Source organism: Pteropus alecto, unplaced genomic scaffold (assembly GCF_000325575.1).
Source record: "Pteropus alecto unplaced genomic scaffold, ASM32557v1 scaffold146, whole genome shotgun sequence".
In the NCBI taxonomy this organism is placed as follows: Eukaryota; Metazoa; Chordata; class Mammalia; order Chiroptera; family Pteropodidae; genus Pteropus; species Pteropus alecto.
In genome coordinates, this window is record NW_006442107.1 from 22,016,386 (window position 1) to 22,032,463 (window position 16,078).

The window sequence follows — 16,078 nt, forward strand, 5'->3', positions numbered from 1 at the left end:
GTGTGATGTAGGCAAGCCCTTAACTGAGTCTGAAAAGTTTTGTTATATAGAGGCTGCTTTTATGGGTATGGGGTGTTTAAGTATATGCAGCATAACATAGAAGAAAACATTTTACTTAACAACAACAAAAAAAATGAGTTCAAGTAATTGTTGACAGAGCCATCTGTGTGATCTTAACTAGTTCTTTCTAAGCTTCAGTTTCTTCATGGCTAGAATGAGCATAATCCATACACTGACTAATTTATAGGGCTATTGTGAAGAGCAAATGATATGTGCATATATGAAAATTCTTGATAAACAGGAGGCACCCTACAAATGTTGTCTATGGTATGTTATTTATATGACATCTGTGTGTAAGTCTACACATATCCCTATGTGTACATTCACATAATTACATATATAGTTTTTCAATTAATTTATTATAATCTTGAATAACTTTAATGCGAGAATAGTGGATTATCCAGTCAGAATGCATCTAAGTAAGTCATCATACTTCCACAAAGTTAATGAAATAGAAAAGCGTAATCAAATGTTAAAACAAACCTAGACGCAATGAAAACCGAGGAATGAAGAGTATAACAACCACAAAAATAAAAATGTTACTTCATTTGCTTTAAGGTCACAGATAGTGTCAGGGAACAATAAATATAAGAGGTAAGAAAACATAAATAGATGAGTGTATATGTAGGAAAAGTAATTATAGAGAGGAAATGGAAAATGTTCACTAGTATTGGATTGAAACATATCATGGAGAACGGGAGCAAAAAAAAATCTTGGGGAAATAATATTTAAAAAATTTTTAAAAAATTGTAAATGAAAACTCTAGTAAGTGCATACCAAAATAAGACATTTTTCTTTTCTCCTAAGCTCTAGAAGCAAGTGAGCAATTTGAGAGGCCGTTACTTTTAAAGGGCTACTATTTGTTTGCCTAAAACCCACTGGATCACATATATTTACTATTCTGGAGAAAGAAAAGTGGTAAATTTTGTTTTTATTTTTGGGCAGGATTTGTAATTTAGAATTACAAGAAGATTTAATTTGTAATTTAATCCTCGATTTAATTTTAGAATACTATGTTTTAGATATTACTAATATGTAAACGGCTGAGAGATCTTAAAAACAAAGATATACCATGATTTAGAAATCAAAGTGGCACTGATAAACCTAACTTGACAAAGTCTGATTTTAACATAATCATCTTAAGAGAAATCTAATGATTATCTTGGGTATTTTACAAGGAAGAGAGCAAAAAATGAGCTGTAATAAAAGCTCTTGATAAAGAAATGTTCAGAAATTTAGAATTTAATTATGAATAGTGACCACATGTTTAATAAAGATCATTTCTTTAAAAAAAAAAAGGTCGGAGAGGAACAGAAGAAAGAAAGGAGGGAGGGAGGTGGAAGGGATGCTAGGAGAGAGAACTAAATGACCAAATAAGATAGCTGAAAAACTGGCAAGAAGCCCTCTCAGCTTAATGTCTATACTTACTAGGATTGGAAAATTGAAGTCGTTTTGATGGAAGACAGATCCTTTTAGCACCATAATTGGGTCTGGATCATTATTATTTTATTATGCCAAATTTAAATCTTTCCAAAACAGGCATGTTACACTGTTTAGATTAATTTACATCTAGTTCATTCATTTATGCATTCATTTCAAACCTATGACAGGCATCATGCATAGGCACTGGGCACACAATGGCAAATATATAGCTATTATTTCATTTTCTCTTGGAAAAGAATTCAACCTTTCGAAAATCAAATATACCCACAAATAGCAAACCATTAGCAAGAATAGACATAGGAATATCTCACTTGTGTAGTAAAGATATTCAACAATGAAATTCCAAAGTATCGTTTAAAAGAATGACTCATTTATCACCTGGCATTTTAAAGAACATCTAAAAAATTACAATGCTTGCCTTGCACAAATTCTATTTAAAAAAAGAGCAAATTTGATATTGTCATCCTTTTCTTAGCACTTTCCCCCTCATGTTCTCAGGGAGCAGGAGCCCAGTTGAGAAAGCGCCCCATATTTTCTCAGGTTATATTCGTGGACTTTTTCATATAGAAAATATGAGCTTTATAAGATATATTATCAATGACTATCCAGACCTTTTTCAGGTCTGTATTTTAATAGTTCTGAGATAATCTGAACCGGGACTAGAAGGTCTTATCCAGTTGTGTGATGCAGAATGTAGGGATGTTTAGTGGCAGCAATCCGGTTTCCTCCAATACATTTCTCCGAAAACATTTACTCTTGGGTATACTTATAAAAAGCCCAAATCAATTCACTTCTGTATTGTTCATTCACTCCTTCACAAATGCTCCCTGTCAGGCAATGTGCTTGGTACTGGAGCTGAAGAGAGAAAGAAGACATTGTTTCTTCAGTGACAGGAAACCTTGGAATGTAATGTGAATAGATGCTCTGAATATAATATAGTGAATTCTATGCTAAAAGTACACACTGAGAAATGAGAACCGCTCCCCCCACCCCCCCCCAAAGGCAGCAGTTAGTAGCAAGAACTAGCAATGAAGAGGTGGCACTTAGGTGATCCTGCATTCGGTACCAAGAGGAGTCACGATAACTTTGAAGCACAATGGAGAGCCGACCTGGCAATAGTTAGCAATTCTTTTTTATAAATGTGTTACCCCAACATATAAATGTGGGCAAATTCATGGCAGTCTGGAGTTGTAGGCTTGCTAGAACTTTCTGTGAGTCTCATGCAAGAGTACTTCATCTCCCTGGACCTCACTTTCATCGTCTATGATGAAGAAACTGAAATAGATGAATTCGTCCCTTTCAGTTTTTAAAATCCATGTTGCTCTATATAAGCTTGTCCTAAAACTTCTGAAAATATAAAGAATGTGGGGGCATTTTATTCTTTTTTTTTAAGTTATTTTTGGAATGATGAAGAATTTTAAAAATCTAAATAATTTCAGTTAAGTCAAGAGCTGAAAAGAACCCTACTATTTAAACGTTTATATACATTGTAACTGCACAGTATGTTTTATAATAGGTAAAGCCAAGGAAACTCACCTTTATCCTAAAAAGTCTTAGAGTTGAAGAGTACAGCAACAATAATAATAAACACCCACAGGGTTGTGTGGGTGTAATTGCTCACAAGCTTTGTGGAGCAGGTGGGGTTTTAGAAGCAATGCGAAGGAGAAGAGAAGGGTGGTCTGATATGCGTCAGTAGAAAAGCTGTTCGAGTAGAAGGGATACATGAGAGAAGGCAGAGCCCAAAATGAAAACAGGGAGAGAGACAAACAAGAACTGTTGGTAGTAGGAGGGCATGAGGTAAGGTATCTCAGTGGAGGTAAGAGTGGTAAAGGACAAGGTAGTTTGGACATATACAGGGTAATTGAAACTGCCAAACTTAGAATGGAGTTCGTTCCATAGATAAGACATCAAACTGCCATAGCATGAAAAGTTCCTTTGAGAGAATAGCTGGAAGGATAGATTAGGAATATAAATAAAGGAATAAATGGGTTCCACAGAAGCCTTCATCCAGAAAAGTGGGAGGAAACAAAGATTCTTATTTTACAATGAACAGGTATGAATCATTCACATACTAATTTATTGTGGATAAATAATTATGTTATAAATTGTAAAAATGCAAGATGGATAAGACAGAGCCCTCTGCCAACCTTTAAAGAATTTACAGTTCTTGAGGGGATAAATCAGTTTTATTAAAATAATTCTGATCTAACGTATAATAAATTATAAGAAAATCAAAAGGAAACTTTTATGATTTAACATGAGATAGAACTCCTCTCTATGTTATTCTTTTGATATTTATGACAAGTCCCTAGTAAATGGTACCAGCACTCATAAAGAGTTAACAAACCTATCTACATTGTCAACTTGCTTTTAGGGCAGAAGTTATGTACTTAAGAAAATATTTCTTAATGGATTTTAAAATATTTTTCCTCCCTCACGGAACTTTCTCCAGGTTCGTGGTGGGGTTGTAAACTGTGCTACCAACTTTCAGGATTGGATCTCTGTGGGCGGATGAAGCAATTTAATGATGTTGCGACATATTACTTAATGTTCCTACTCCTTCATCTCTCCATCTATGTATCCCCAATATCTACCAGCCACAGCTTCGCATTTTGCCAATGGTGAGACAGAAGAGAGATTTGAACTTTTTAAGGTGAAAATAATCAGTATGTGGTTAGAATAATTGATGAGGAAATAAACCCTAATTTGATGTAAGGCAAAAATTTTGAATGCTTCCTTTCCTCCTTAGATTTATCTTTATAAAAAAAAGTTGTTATTTAAGCTTCTATTCCCTCACTTCCAATTTCTTCGCTTTCTTGAATGATATGCATGTTTATAAAACAGTCAATATAGAAAGTTAACTAGAACCTACTATGAATCACAAATTTCTTCAAACTAGGAACTAATAAAGTATTATAGCCAGGGTAACTAGAAACAAACTCCCTGCCCTAACTCAAAAAGAATTAGCACATGCTTGGTGATTTTTTAAATCTTTACTACAGCATCTATTTACTCGGTATTATTCAGCCTCCTCCAGTTCACTGATTTCCGGTGCTGTATAAGGTGATAGAGAAGTTTGCAGGCAGAAATGGACAGATCCTAGGTAGTACCTCTGGAATGAAGGTGATGGATGTGGGATGCCTCATTAGATTATCCATTGGACAGTCAGTAAATGAAATTTATTGACTACCTTTTATGGATAATGCTATAGAAAATTGATTTTGGTAGATTTGCTAAGGCATAGAAATAAACAGCAACTGAACTTGAAACATCTAGATGAAGATCATCTAGATGAAGATATCTTACCTGGAGGGTCTCAGTGGCTTGTGTAGTGGGCAAGAGAAGCTAAGAAGAGACTCCAATATATGTCAGGAGAAAGCAGAAGAATGAGATGAATAAATAAGCTAGGAAACTTGGGCTCAAATTCAGTTTTTAATATTAGACATCAAGTTCAAGTACATAGGCAAATTTTGAGGGAAATTTGTTAGGACACAACTAATTTAAAACTTCAAAAATAAAATGAATTTTCATGAATTTCAAGGCAATAAATTCCTTCCATGAAATTTGATATAAATCATGGAAATTACTCCACTTTTACCACTGTTTTGTTCTTAATGAATTCTTGTCAGACTTTTTTTTGCAGGCTCAATTATTTCCTGATTTTTGACTGTTTATGATACCTTTGAAGATAAACTATTTTAATGTTATTTTATCTAATATACAAAGAGAACCAAAAAAAAAAAAAGCTGAAAAAAAAATGATTTGACATTTTTACCCCTCAATTTCAAAGTTAATAGTAACTTAAATTAATATGTTCATGGAGTTTGGGATTTTATTTGTAAAAGTAAATGTCATTAAATATTTTTAAATACCATGTGAGGATGTGTAGAATTTGTCTAAAATTAAAAGAAAAAGTTGTAACAGTCATTTAAAAAAATCTTTTTCCAGATACTAGATTTTCTTACTAGATTTCTGTCATGTTTTTTTTCTGTCTAGTCAGTTGGCCAAAGCAATCTTCTTTAACCCTGGTTCTGTTCTGAACTGCCTTCCTATTCTACCAAATACTCCTCAGATTATGAGCTATTTGCTTAGCATGTAGTAAAGCACTTTGTAACTCAGTTTTGAACTCAAGGAAATTATTTCGACTTTTAGATCTTAGATCATCTTTTTTCTCCCAGAGAATTTTTCTTGATTTTTCTTGAGTATATTAATTTATCCCTATGCGATATGTTTTAGGTGTCTTCTCTTTGCTATCTATTGACTGGCACTTGGTCCTGAACTGCTTTGCCATGTTATTTAGGCAAAATACTTATAACACTTTAATATTTGAGTGTGTTCTTTCCACAATTCTATTGTAACTCCTTGAGTTTAGGAATCATATTGTTCAATGATTTATTTTCACACAAATTCAGAATTACTTGGAAAATGACCAAACTAAATTAGTAAAATGTTGGAAGTATTGAGTATTTGTAGAAAGCTATAGGTTTGTTATTTTCACTCATATATAATATCCATTTGCTTGCCAACAAAATACTGCCAAATAAAGGTGCTACTTATCTTAAATCCATGCTTCCTTTGTAATTAATATATTCATTCTTGGAATAATAATGTATATTGCTATAGTCCTTGAAAACAGCCTTTTTTTCCCCTAGCGAGGTTGAATCGTTTTACATGCTCTACCTTCTTTTCCACTCCCAACCCTGTCATCAACCTGTGATAATCTTTGTGCTATTAATTTTTAAAGTTTTATTTAGTAAATATTGTTTACCCTTTATTAATAGTCATAAAATCTAAATTAATGGATTCTAGTTTAAAGAAATTTGAATATGATTTCAAAATCCACATAAAGGAGTAAGAACTAATCTTTGACAAGTAACGATGCTGTGCCAAACAGTTTATATAGTATTCCATTGCATCCCCATAATAACCTGTCAAATAAAGAGTAATAAAGGTAGTTACTATTTAATGCAGACATGCTGCATGCTAGGCATGGTACTAAGCACTTTTGTATAGTTCTCACTTGCTTCTCACATCAACTGCAAGATCAAAGTTTTATTATTTTTAATTTGCATGGAAGGAAACTAAGACTCAGGGTCATTACATTATTTGTCACACAGTTAAATGATGAAGCCACTAAATAGCAACTGATTGCAGAAAGAGGATCCCAAAGTTGCTTCCTACTAAGACGGTTTCATATACTTGGAATGGTTATTTTATAGCATTATTATACAACATCCTAATTTCAGGGGGTCCCGACTAAGTATGGGACTGGCTTTTCCATGATAGCCACTGCCTAAATTTGGGATTGGTAAAATTGGAGGAGAGGAGGTATGAAGGCTGTGAGATATCATGGAAAAATGGCTCTGTACCTTCATGCTTTGGTGCTCCAAATATATAGCAATGATAGATCAAATATAAAGATAATGGACTGAGTCAACTTCAAAACAATTCTATGTCTTTGAGATCCAGAAACCAAATTTAAAAACTAAGTGGTTATCGGAACTGAAGCCAGGGATCTGTTGGCTTCCTCTCCAGAAATAAGAAGTGGTAACTGGGGTTTAATCTTTATGGGACAAAGTCAGACCCACTGCTTAAAGCAAGGCCTGAGGAGGAACTTCAGTACTCACAGCAGGAGACTAGGGGAAAATTCTATGGTTGATCTGTACCTGGGACTAGGAATTTTCAGCTGGAGAGTTAGAGGTGTAGGAAGAGAAATACAGTTTGGGGACTTTACCCTGAATTTGCCATGTGCCCGGTCTGTGATTTTACTCACAATATCTCCTATATGCCTGCAGTGCAGCAGATACGCAGGAAATGGCCTGTGAGACCTTGCCTGGTCTGGCCTTTTAGAAGCAACAGCAAGACTATTGGAAAGGGAGGAATGAGCACATAGGAAAAAATCTTTCACCACAAATGGGCTGCAAACCAAGATTCCAAAATATGTGCATGAATCTGTTAGTCAAACAGCAAACAAGCAAACGAACACAGACAAAACACAACTGCTATGAGACCAAGATTCCACTCCAGAAGAAATTAATTATATGGAACAGTCTGACAAAGACTTTGAAGTATGTTTAGAAGCTCAGAAGTAGATGAAGGTATGATTTCCAAAAAGAAAGACAATTTGATACAAATCCAAGTAGAAAACATACAAGAGCACTTGTATGTTTAAAATTGAAAAAACAGTCACTGAAATAAAAGTTTTCGTAGATAGGACAAACTTGAAACTGGACACCAGAGAAGAGAATATCAATTGTTTCTAAGAGTATAGAGAAAATCACCTAGATCAGAACATAGAGGACAAACTGATTTTTAAAATATGAATGAAAGAGTGGTCAAGATACATGGAGGATAGTCTGAAAGACTCCAATCTTTGTCTAATAAGTGTTCCAGTAGAAGTGAATGGAGTATGAAAAACTGAAGAAATGATCACTGAAAATTTTCAGGAGAGACATACATGAGCTCTTGGATTGAAATTGTTCTTTCAATATTGAGCAGGACAAATAAACAAAACTATGGTTAAAATCATGGCAATAAAACTTGAGGACCCTGAGCGCAAAGAGAAAGTCTTGCAGTAGACAAAGTGACTTTGAGGAGCGAATTCTACCCTATGGATCTGGGTCAAGGATCTGGGACTGGGAGCCTAAGGTGAAGGTGGCCAGAAACTGTTCCTTCACTGGCATTCTATTCTCATACCATCCTAACCTTCTCAAAGACCAAAGCACTACAGAATTCTAAGGAGAACCTTCTTTCAAAATGTACCCAAAATGCAATTGTAGATTGACCTACAAACGATCAGAGTATAAACTGTGTTAAAACCCAGTGGATGGGAAGTAGGGTAGAATACTGACCTTGGTTATAGTATTTTACAACCTGCATGACTTGGGACAACTCAATTAATCTGTAAATAAGGATAATAATCCCTCCTTTATCTACTCTCCCAGTTTTGTTACAAGTGAATTTTATGCATACGAGTTCTTTAGAGGCTCTAAAGCATGATAGAATTGTAAGAAATAATAATTATTTTATTATAGAATTGAATGGAAGCTATGGTTTCTGGCTTCTTAGAGTTTATACATTAGATTTATAACAAAAAAAAAATTCTCACCAAAAAATACAGAAATGTTTGCAAAGCTACTTATAACAACTAAGCACAAGTTATTTTTGTGCACACTAAGTGCAGAGGTATAAAACGAAAACAGGATAGAGTTACCAGGTTAGATTTAATATTTAAAAAAAACTAAAACTAATGTGAATTATCCTATCCATTCAGTCCCACTTTTTGTTATGAAAATGTTCAAGTATACACCTAGATTTAATAATTATTCACATTTAACCATACTTGCTTTATCTATATGTGACTTTTTTCCTCTGGATCTCTTGAAATTACAAACATCATGCCATTTCACCTCTAACTATTCAGTTCGCTTCTCCTAACAAAAAGGACATTTACTCACATGCTCACATATCGTCGTCAAATCTAACAAAGTTAGCAATAATTCCCCTAAATGACCTAATAACCAGCCGATATTCAGATTTCCCCAATTTCCTCAAAACCCTTTTACATCTGTTTTCTCTCCAAATCAGGATCACTCATTGCATCCATGCACATATTTAGTAGTTAAGTCTTTTTAGTCTCTTTCATCTGATAACAGTCTCTCCACATTTTTCCCCCATGATATTGACTTTTTGAAAATCACAGGCAGAGAACATTCTTGATTTGTGTGAAAGAATGTTCTGGATTTGTGTAATTCTTTTTTTCTCAAAGTAATGCTTGTTCCTCTATTCCTACATTTCCTGAAAACTGGAATGTTCAGTCTAAAGGCTTGATTACTTTCTAGTGTACATTTTAGATATGAATACTTTATATTGCACTACCTTGAGAGGCACATGTCAGGTTGTCCCATTATTAGTAAGACTAAGCTAAATAGTCTGGTTACAAAGAATACCACAGATGTTATCTACTGTAGAGTTACACCTGTCTCTTTCATCAAAGAATGAAAATTGAGTATCTCAGAACAACCTTTCTCCTAATAGTTAATTTTAGCATCCATTAATTATTATCCTGGGTCATTTTATTTGGCATTGCAAGTAGTGAATTTCTAATTCTGTCATCCCTCCTACTGTCAATCTTTCATAAAGAAGAGTTTTCCCTCACCAAATGACCATGAACTACACTTCCTCCCAAAAAAACTTGGTGCTTCTGTGCCTTTAATTGCCAATTTTCAGAACAAGAACTTCATTCATAGTCACTTCCGATGGTGGCAACTGAGGTTTTTTTTTCCTTTTATGTTTTTAAAGATTACTATAAAATCATTGATTTTTTTTTATACTCAGTGTTTTGTTTTTTAAAAAATCAAAGCAATTTACAACTACAAAGTACAATTTTTTTTTTAATTTGATGAGACTAAATGTGAAGCATAAGTCCTAATGGAATATAGATTGAATGGAGGCAGCGGGGGTTAATCAGAATGTTTTTTTAAGTATACATTATTAAAGATCCTAATCATTTTTTTTTTTAATTTATGAGATGCTCTTTTCTGAAAGTCTCTGAGTACCTTAACCACAGTCTAACTGAAAACAAGAATGTCAAAAAGGCACATTTAAATTGTTCTCAAAATCAATCAAAAATAATGAGGTACTGGGAAAAAGTTGTATCCTTGATAATTACATCTATCAGTATCAGAAAACAAAAGAGAACAATCTGGAAATGACAACCCCACTCCCAAGTAGCACATTAAAAAAGGCTAATGAAAAAAGTCTCTTTTAAAAACTGTACTAAATTAGCATTTCAAGTCAATTGACAACTTAAGCGTTGATAAAGGCCAATCTGGGGCCCAAACAATGGAAGTTCTGTTTCTACTTTAATCTGCTTTTAAAAGAAATGATCTCACTTGACTTTTTTTGTTGTCTTCTATATAAAGTAATTGTCCTAAAGGAGGCGACAGTCCTGCTGTACTCTGCAAGGGTCAGGGCACCCCTGGAGTACTGTGCTTAATGTGGGGTTCTAGTTGTTAAAAGGTTGACCTGAAAGAAAGTAAACAGAATGGTGAAAGTTTGATGCATTTCTTATACTATATCTATTTTCAGTCTGAAAAGGGGTTACTATCACTGTCATAATAGACAAGAGGTTCAACCTGCTCTTTATAGCTCCAATGTTGAGTTAGGACTAGTGGGTGAAAGTAGCACAAAAGCAGATTTGAGCCTAGAATTAGGAAGAATTCCTTCATAAATTCAGCTGAATAAAGCTGGAATGGATTTACCTGCAAGGGAACAAACTCCCCAAGGCCAACTCTATTCAGAGGTTATATATAATCACTTAAAGATGATACATGAGTGGGCGAGGCAGGAGGGTTCTCTCAAATATTTCGCCGAGTCTATAATTATAATAAGGGATGCTTTAAAAGTCATTTCAACTTACGTTTTAAATAAATATAGAGGGTAAAATTGAATTTTATACCATGGCTTTAAAAAGAAAACCTTAGCATACCCAAATTTGCATATCATTGCTTTGCATTGTTAAAAAATGTGAGGTGTGTAGTGAGGGGAAGTACAAGCTACACATTTTAAGATCATGGTACATTGTTGTTGATCACATTAAGTTCTATTTCATCTAGCCCCAAATTTCAGAGCTTCTAGATAAGAACACGACTTTTTTAAAAAAGGTAGAAAGTAACATTTTAAGTACTGTCTTAAGGGTAGAATTAGTATTTGAATTATTAGTAGTGACAAAAGCATTTTCTTTCAATGATAAAAGAAAACATATATATAGATCTTCAAATGTGTCAGTTCATTTTGAAGGTAGTAGTAAGTGCTGGTATTTTATTATTTTGGCTTGTCAAGTGATTTTATTCTTTATTATTAGGCCAGGAAAAAAAAGCCCTAGTTTATTCTGCCAACATCTTCATCAGTCATCATTTTTGGAGACAGTTTTCGACATATTGTATGTTTTACTGTGCTAACAAGAGAAAAGACTAGCCATTAAGTTTATGTTTCTTTGTTTTTCAGCAAGGTCACATATCAGGAATAATGCTAGAAGTATGCTAATAAACAATATATAATGTAGGTCATCTGGGAGTAAGAAATATTTTCTAACTAGTTCTAAAGGGAAATATTGTTAAAAAAGGGATAGATGTTATTTATGCAACACGTGTTGCTCTATATGTCACCATCAAAAGCATCTTGTAAACAGCTCAGCACAGTAAATCTTCCTTGGTGATTGTCAGGGTTTTTCAAGTCTGCGTTAGATTTAGATTCAGCACACTCAATTCACAATATGCCTAATGTACAAAGCCCGTTAGATTATTTAAAAAGCTTCCATTAGAAATATACCTACACTTCTGTGTTTTAGAAGGAATATCATCCTCTGCTGCAGAAGCAAATACTACGTTGATTGACAATAATTAAGAAAATTTTATATTAATGACATTTATAGTTTTAATTGCTCATGAAATGACACTAAATTTTTGTGCTTAATTTTGATTTTGTTGAGTTCTTTAACATTAATTGCAATTTACAGACCGATATTTCCTATTGCTACCATTAGTAAGTCAATTTTATATGACTACAGACGGATTGGTGATTATATAAGAATGCCTTGACAAACTTTCATCGATGTGATTTTACAAATGTTATTTTCTCATGTTTGGGAGATTTTCAGAATGGCTTATTTCATAATGGTTTATTTTGTTTTCTGAGATGGTTTTTAATTGTAAATAACAAGTTTCGTCATAAAGGAATTTATATAACTGTTCTGGAAAACAGCCCATACTTTATTTATTGAGTTCATCTAATATGTATTGAGCCATATGGGGGACACAATAATAAAGATAGGAAATCATAAAGGCTGCTTTATTTTAGAGCCTAACATTTAGTACCAAGAGAGCTTATTTCTCTTCCCAGCTATAGGGCACTGTGATATCAGGCAAATCTTTTTACTTCCCTGGGCCTCAGTTTCTTTACTTATGATACAAGAATTATAATAAATCCTGCTCTATCCACTTCACAGCATTGTTACATAAAAAGATAAAATGGTTTTAGAATGTTCAACATGATATGAGATTATATCATGATTTCTTTATAGAAAATATGTATTTAAATGTTAGTACTTAGCAATCTCTGAAATATCTAGATTTCAGACTTCAGCTAAAAATTGTGATCTCTACATCTCTTAGCTAGATTCCAATGAATCTTAATTTATTGGCCATTTTACTTAGGGATATCTAGAAGCAACACCACAGTTATTATAGTTGGAATGAAAATCCGACCTTCAAAGACATTGGTTTCTGAAACTCAGCTGTGTGTTACAGATTTCTTTTTTAATGCCAAATTCAGTTTATGAGTTTTGAAATTTTAAAAAATATATTATTCCATAATTATGTGTGTTCATTTCTTCCAAGTGTTTGCAGCTTAAAGTTTAGTGTTGGGGCCAAGTCACAGGGTCCTAGTAAGGAACTCGTGGAACTTTGCCCAAGCAGCCCCATAGTATTTTAGTTAGCAACCTATGTTAAGACTAGCATCTCAAAAAAAAGCTTTGAGTAGGGTTGTTGTTGTTTTTTTAAACAATAAAAAGTGCAGGTGTCTAAGTAATTCTGTTTATACTTGTTTTCTCAGAAGAAGACCTATCAGTGCATCAAGTGTCAGATGGTTTTCTACAATGAATGGGATATTCAGGTTCATGTTGCAAACCACATGATTGGTGAGTGACGCTCTAAACCTCATTACAGACAGATTTTTCTCCTACTTGTGTACATCAATGCCTATATAATTAAACAGAGTTAAAGATGAATTAATTGTTCAACCATCAATGTTTTACCTAAGCATGATTGATTTTTTTATTACTATTATTAGGCCTGATAAGGCATTAACACATTTTATTTTCTGCAAGGGCTAGTTTAGACTTCTGCAGAGGATTATATATCTACTGCCAGTCAAAACACAGGTGATTAACAAATTAAACTTATAATCATTTTTGCATTATTGAAAACTAACAGGAATGGTTAATGAACTGGATGTTAGCTTTCCATAGAGTTTTAGACAGGTTTTAATTTCAGAAGTTATTATGGTAATGGTACTGCTGTGTGTTGCTTAAGCATCTTCGTATCAAAATCTAATGTGGTGAGTTTTTGTGATAGTGAAACATAAATAATTTAAATTTCGATAAAGTAGTTTTATATGTATGGTTTCAGCAGCCTGGAAATAATCATGATTAAAAAGATCATGTAAAGAATTCAATGATCATTTTTTATTTCCCACCAAATTTTACACAGATCTTTATAAAAGCTGTTTGGGTAAAGATCTCTGAAGTCACTGTAGGGTGGTGTTTTCAGGAATTTTGCATTTATCACATGGACTAGAGCTAAAAGGATAATTTTTTCACTTATTCATAATGTCCCATTATCCCTTAATTCCTTTGGGGTTACCTCCTATGTTTTTTAATTTGATAAGCACTTAGTAATAACACTAAGAGTTTTACCAGCCAATTAAACTTTATCAAGCAGATCTTCTTCTACTAGTAAAATGATAATTACTATTACTTTATACTATTTTTGTTACTCATTTGATTTTTATACTATGAGTTTTCTATTTCATACTCATTTCATGGTATTTTATAACACCATAAATAATTGTGATTTTATATAAAAAGTCTGATAAACCTCCTATTATCAAACAGGAAAGAAAATTCAACATTTCAGACTCTGAACTTATTTTCAGGAGTAAACGAGTTTTATTATACACTAATCAGCAGCATTCTAAGAATGTTCAGTGGAAGGGTTGCTCGAATTATCATTACTGATCACAAAAAACAACCATAACAAAACTTATAAGGCTCTTGTAGATACTAATAAAGATAAATTCAGAAGCATGTTAAAAATTGATTTATAGTTTTTCAATAGGATTTGCTTTATAGTTTTCAAATGATGAGTCTTTAGAAGGATTATTGCCTACGAAAGACTAAGTGCTTAATTGTGCAAAATGGACATAACAGCTAAAACATTGATCACTTTATCTCTATATTTTCTAGGTTTAAGTACTAATATTATTAGTGATTTTCTTATACACTAAATAGCATATTCTTAAATGTGACAGAATAATATTGACAACTTTATTAAGTGTTTAAAAGATAATGTCAACATGTAGAGAGATGGAAATAGTGTTTTCTTGTAGTTCCCTTCTATTTTGGATTCCAAAAACACTACTCTACATAAACTCTCAATACTGCTTTTTTTGGGGGCGGGGGGAGGCGCAACAAGTTAGGAAAAAATGAATTCTTCTTGCCAAATGATGAATGTTAATATTTTTATCTGTTTATTTCTTGAGTAGAGTTTATCGGTGCCAATCATTTATGATCCTGCTTCATGCTACAGTTTTACATGGGCTTTTGTGAAAACATATCTTTGCAGCTTATGGAAAATTTAGTGAAACTTTGTGGGTCAGGCTTCTGATTAGTTTTATTCTTTGTAAATTTATTTTGGTTTTGGATTTATCATTTATCCCAGGACCCAGATGAACCAATTGAATATATTTTTCACCACAATATTAATTTGTGTATATGTGGAATCTGATTTGAATGTTGGTGATGAGAGGACTTTCTGATTTTCCAGTTTTAGTATCATTTGTCCATCACGTTCATTGGTTTGTCCTGGTCCTTCTTTTTAAATTGCTTTATATCTTTCCTTTTGTATTTCTCTCAAATTCCTTGTGTCGTTAATGCTTTCCCAAGGCTTCTCCCCCTTTGCCTTATGGTAGATTGATATGACACTCACCTCCTCTTGGGATCTAAGCATTTAACAATTCACCTTCCACCAGAGAAACAAATTTTACTCCTTTTCACAGAGGACCTAGTTATTTAATATTCATGCTATTTTTAATAATAAAATATGTAATTCCCTTGCACTAGAGGCCTAAACAAATGAATAGCATCCATTTAATTGTCCTATCTGTTGACCATGCATTTAAGTCCTTAAACTCCCTTCATATTGTTAATATCTAGAGAGAGAGAAAATGTGTAATGGGAGGATGTCACAAAGGCTAAGATATCCTTTTTTAAAATCCCAGTGTGATACTTAGTCTTTCAAATGAGGAAGGCAGCATTATTTTGTTGGCTAAAATACCTCCATTGAGGGTAGGTATTTTTAGGTTGTGTATCTGCGTATGTTTTTTGTATAATCAAAAAACAATCTCAACTAGACATTTAGCAGGGAAGAAGGATTAGAGACTATCTGAAAAGCCTCTTACTATTTTTGCTAAGAGGGTATATAGTGTTTTTGCAGATTTTGTTTCATTTCAATCAGTCGAAGAAAGGATTATATCACCTGATGGAAAAAAAATGGCCTGCAGATGACCAGTGAGGTGTAACTTTAAATTTCTTCTTAAGCCAAGTGATTTACATGTGCTTATATATAACACACAATATTTTAATGCAATTTTAATATCAGGCAACCTCCACACTTCTTTCTGGATATGCTGGTCTCAGGCTATTGGCCAGGGACATTTGTGAAAGGAAAAGCATCGATGTTTCTAGCAGGTACATACTAGAGACGCTCTGCTTAAGTGCCGTTTTGTAAGTAGGTGT

The 16,078-nt window shown here is 33.4% G+C and overlaps 1 protein-coding gene across 4 annotated transcripts in view; it reads left to right on the plus strand.

Annotated features, from left to right (window-relative positions):
- Positions 1 to 16,078, plus strand: part of ZNF521 (zinc finger protein 521) — a 269,073-nt gene that overhangs the window by 128,990 nt on the left and 124,005 nt on the right. For all 4 annotated transcript variants that reach the window (XR_001517663.1, XM_006920019.1, XM_015595663.1 and 1 more), the window contains one exon: positions 13,117 to 13,201. Coding sequence is in view for 3 of the 4 variants with exons in the window: in XM_006920019.1 (XP_006920081.1) it covers positions 13,117 to 13,201 (85 nt within the window). In the remaining variant the exon portion in view is untranslated. The remainder of the gene's footprint in view (positions 1 to 13,116; positions 13,202 to 16,078) is intronic.